The sequence below is a fragment of the Lipotes vexillifer genome, unplaced genomic scaffold, assembly GCF_000442215.2.
Source record: "Lipotes vexillifer unplaced genomic scaffold, Lipotes_vexillifer_v1.1 scaffold229, whole genome shotgun sequence".
Lineage (NCBI taxonomy): Eukaryota > Metazoa > Chordata > Mammalia > Artiodactyla > Lipotidae > Lipotes > Lipotes vexillifer.
This window is the reverse complement of record NW_006771155.1, coordinates 1319-5012: the sequence shown is the minus strand read 5'-3', so window position 1 is coordinate 5012 and position 3694 is coordinate 1319. Positions and strand designations below refer to the sequence as shown.

Genomic DNA, 3694 nt, shown 5'->3' with positions numbered 1-3694 from the left:
AAGAAAAAAAAAAAAAAAAAAAGTACTTCCATGTTTTGCAGCCAAATATGGCTTGTTGTAATAGCTTCCTGCCTGGCTTATCAAATCCCCACTTCTGTATACTTCGAATATATTCTGTATCCTCTATTAATCTTACAGAAGCACCGCTGGAATTGAATTATTCAACCAATTCTGCCCATAGATTTCTAGAGGATTCCTCTCCACCCCTGAACCCAGATTCTACTACTACAGACGCCAGGTTCATAGCCCCTGAGTTTCCCGGCTTCTTCACCAGTCCCCTCTCAGGAGCCTATGTCCCAGTCGTCCAGTGAGTCCCAGTCTTCTGCACGTGTACTGCTCTTCACCTCCTTGCTCTGATTTATACTATCCCTTACTTCTTGGCTATGTTTCCCCTGAATTCTGACAGTTAAGATTCTACCCATCTGTCAAAGGCTCAAGTTCTGGGCTTCCCTGGTGGCGCAGCGGTTGAGCGTCCGCCTGCCGATGCAGGGGACACGGGTTCGTGCCCCGGCCCGGGAAGATCCCACATGCCCCGGAGCAACTAGGCCCGTGAGCCATGGCCACTGAGCCTGTGCGTCGGAGCCTGTGCTCCGCAACGGGAGAGGCCACAACAGTGAGAGGCCCGCGTACCACAAAAAAAAAAAAAAAAAGGCTCAAGTTCTGCTTGCCGCGTGCCCTCCCTCACTGGACTCTCCCTTCTTCTGTCCTTCGTACGGGAAGGACAGAGAATGAGCACGTACCACGTGTCAGGCTCTTCACCCAAACCCCTGGCTTTGAAACCGAACATACGGTGACAACTCGTAAATGTCTCTCGCTCGACGTCTCCCATCCCCTCAATGCCAGGCCCTCACAGCCGGCCGCTCCCTCGATGGTCCCCACTGGGAAGCAACAGGCCGCTGTCAACAGGCCTGCGGTGACGCCTGCATTTCTCTCCTGGCGGCCCTCCCCTCGTGTGTCTCTTACCTCTGTGAATATGATCATCACTTAAGCCCTGGACTTCGGAGGAATCCCTGATCCCTCTTTTTCCCTTAGGCCCTTGTTCAATCCCTCAGCAAGCCATCCTGCACCCACGGTCCCTAACGATGTCGTGTCTGCCACACCGACCACCTCTGGCCTAGATCACAGCCTCTAAGTGGCCTCCCTCCTGCCTTAGAATTATAAAGACAAAATGCAGTATCTTTCAGTGGCTTCCCTATGACACTTATTCTCAGAAAGGTCTCCCTACCCTGTAAAAAAAAAGAAAAAAATAGCAGCTTCCACCACTTTCTATCCTCTTACTCTTGCCTTATTTTTTCACCATTCTACCTGCTTTTATATCTTACATTTCTGTCACCTACTAATACACGCCTTCTACTGTCAGGGACTTTGCTCATCTTTTTCACTATTGTGCCTTTAACACCTACAACAGGCCTGATACAGAATCGAAACTCAGACACTTGTTGGAAATGCGTATCTTTAGGTCACGGCATGATTTTCAAAGGCCAGCAAGGCAGATGGTCTGCCCTTTGGTCCTAACCTAAACTGTTCCCAATTCTGTTTCTCTCACATTATTACATTTATCACAGCTCCTTTCTGACGTTGGTCTGACTACATACTTCACATATAAAACCGACTACCTCTGTAAAACCCATCAGACAAATCCTCACAGAAAGTGGCCTTCACGCTCATCAGAGATCTTACAATTTTATAGCAGCATCTCCTGCTTTCCCCACCAGTTCCATCTGTCCTCTGAAGGTCCCCTCCTTTGACAAGGGCCCTCAGGGTAGAGGATGTGGGGCAGCAGAGGCAGGACAGGGCTGCTCCCCAAACATCACCTGGCAGGCCCTTTCCCCAGGGCTTGTCTATAGCATGGTCATGTCGGGACACCAGGGTGACAAGAGCATGCGTCTGTATTGTCCTGACAAGACTCGTGCGGGGCAGATGTGAACAGATGGGCTTTGTCTTCCGTGTGTCAGTTTTCTCCCCTCCTGGCGCTCGCTCCACCCCAAGTGTCCTGCGTGGACTGAACCACTGACCCACCTAAGGAGAAGCTTGGTTCTTGCTCCCTGCCTGCCACCCTCCCACGCCCCTTATCTTAGTTCGTGAGTGTTATCCCCAGAGTCCTGAGAAGACAGGCTGACCCTTCTCATCATTCTGTTGCAGTTTTCTGGTTTGGGGTATTAACTTGTCCTCTAGGGGATCTGTGACTTAGGCACACACAGAGCAGACTCTCGTGCACTCAGGTAGACAGATGTTCACATCCTTGGATATAAGAAACTGGACATAGCTTCAACATACCCTGTGCAGCTGAATATTTACTTGATTTTTAAATCTAGAATTAAGTAGCTAAATTTCATTACTTACAGTTGATAGCAGGATCTTATAAAAGGACAACTGGCAAAAGCTTCTTTAACTTTAACCTGTACTTAAGTACAGAGCCAACAATTTAAATATAACTTACAGGATAGTCTTGGTTTATGCTTCTAGAAATTGAGGCAAAGTGAAACAAGTAGAATAAACCATATGAAAATTGAATCTTCAGATTAAACACGGTTTAGAGTCTAAACGTTAGATTTTTAGAGGCGTGCAGTTTACGTAATCAGTTATTGTCCCTACACTGGAACAGTCCAGTAGTATGTATTGTGAAATCCTAAACGTAAGAGAAATATTTGTTATGGTATAAGCAAAACAATTAAATTGAGATGAAAGGGACCTACCTGAAAAAGAAAAAACACTTAGCTATCTCTAAAATAGTGTTCGTATGTGCTTTTAAAATCAGAAATGACCAGATAATCCAAATGAATAATCACTTTCCTTTTCATAAGGCTGTAGACCAGACACATCCCCTAAATTTTTCAGTATATTAAAACCCTCGCCTTCTGTGGAGGGGTGAGTTCTCAGTGTGGAAATTTCGTGAATGCAGTCATTCCACTTACTTGATCTCTTCCTGATTTATGGGAGGTCATGTGACGTTCGAGCTGGGTTCTGTACGCAAAGGTGTAACTGCACAGGGAGCAACTGAAGTTGTCTTCATTCTTTTCATGGCGATATTTAATGTGTTCTTTCAGAGAGGTAAAGCGTTTATATCCTCTGTCACAATATGGGCAGGTGAGTAACTGGGAAAATGCATCTGGTGTTCCTGTAAAAGAAGGATCGTATATTTTAAATTTAAAAGGTCAAAAAAATATTGCCAGGACCGACCTTCAAGATGGCGGAGAAGTGAGACGCGGAGATCACCTTCCTCCCCACAGATACACCAGAAATACCTCTACACGTGGAACAACTCCTACAGAACACCTACTGAACGCTGGCAGAAGACCTCAGACCTCCCAAAAGGCAAGAAACCCCCCACGTACCTGGGTAGGGCAGAAGAAAAAAGAATAGACAGAGACGAAAGGATAGGGACGGGGCCTGCACCAGCGGGAAGGAGCTATGAAGGAGGAAAGGTTTCTACACACGAGAAAGGCCCTTCGTGGGTGGAGACTGTGGGTGGCGGAGGGGGAGCTTCCGAGCCGCGGAGCAGAGCGCAGCCACAGGGGTGCGGGGGGCAAAGCGGGGAGGTTCCCGCACAGAGGATCGGCGCCGACCGGCGCTCACCAGCCCGAGAGGCTCGTCTGCTCCCCCGCCGGGGCGGGCGGGGCTGGGAGCTGAGGCTCGGGCTTCGGTCGGAGCGCAGGGAGAGGACTGGGGTTGGCGGCGTGAACACAGCCTGCAG

At 48.5% G+C, this 3694-nt stretch overlaps 1 protein-coding gene across 1 annotated transcript in view; it reads right to left on the bottom strand.

The window, feature by feature from the left end:
• ZEB1 (zinc finger E-box binding homeobox 1) overlaps positions 1 to 3127 on the bottom strand; it is a 57377-nt gene extending 54250 nt beyond the window's left edge. Inside the window, 2 exon segments of the mRNA XM_007472241.1 lie at positions 2916 to 3068; positions 3071 to 3127. Coding sequence (XP_007472303.1) covers positions 2916 to 3068; positions 3071 to 3109 — 192 coding nt within the window. The 5' untranslated portion in view covers positions 3110 to 3127.
• Between the last annotated feature and the right edge of the window lie 567 nt (positions 3128 to 3694).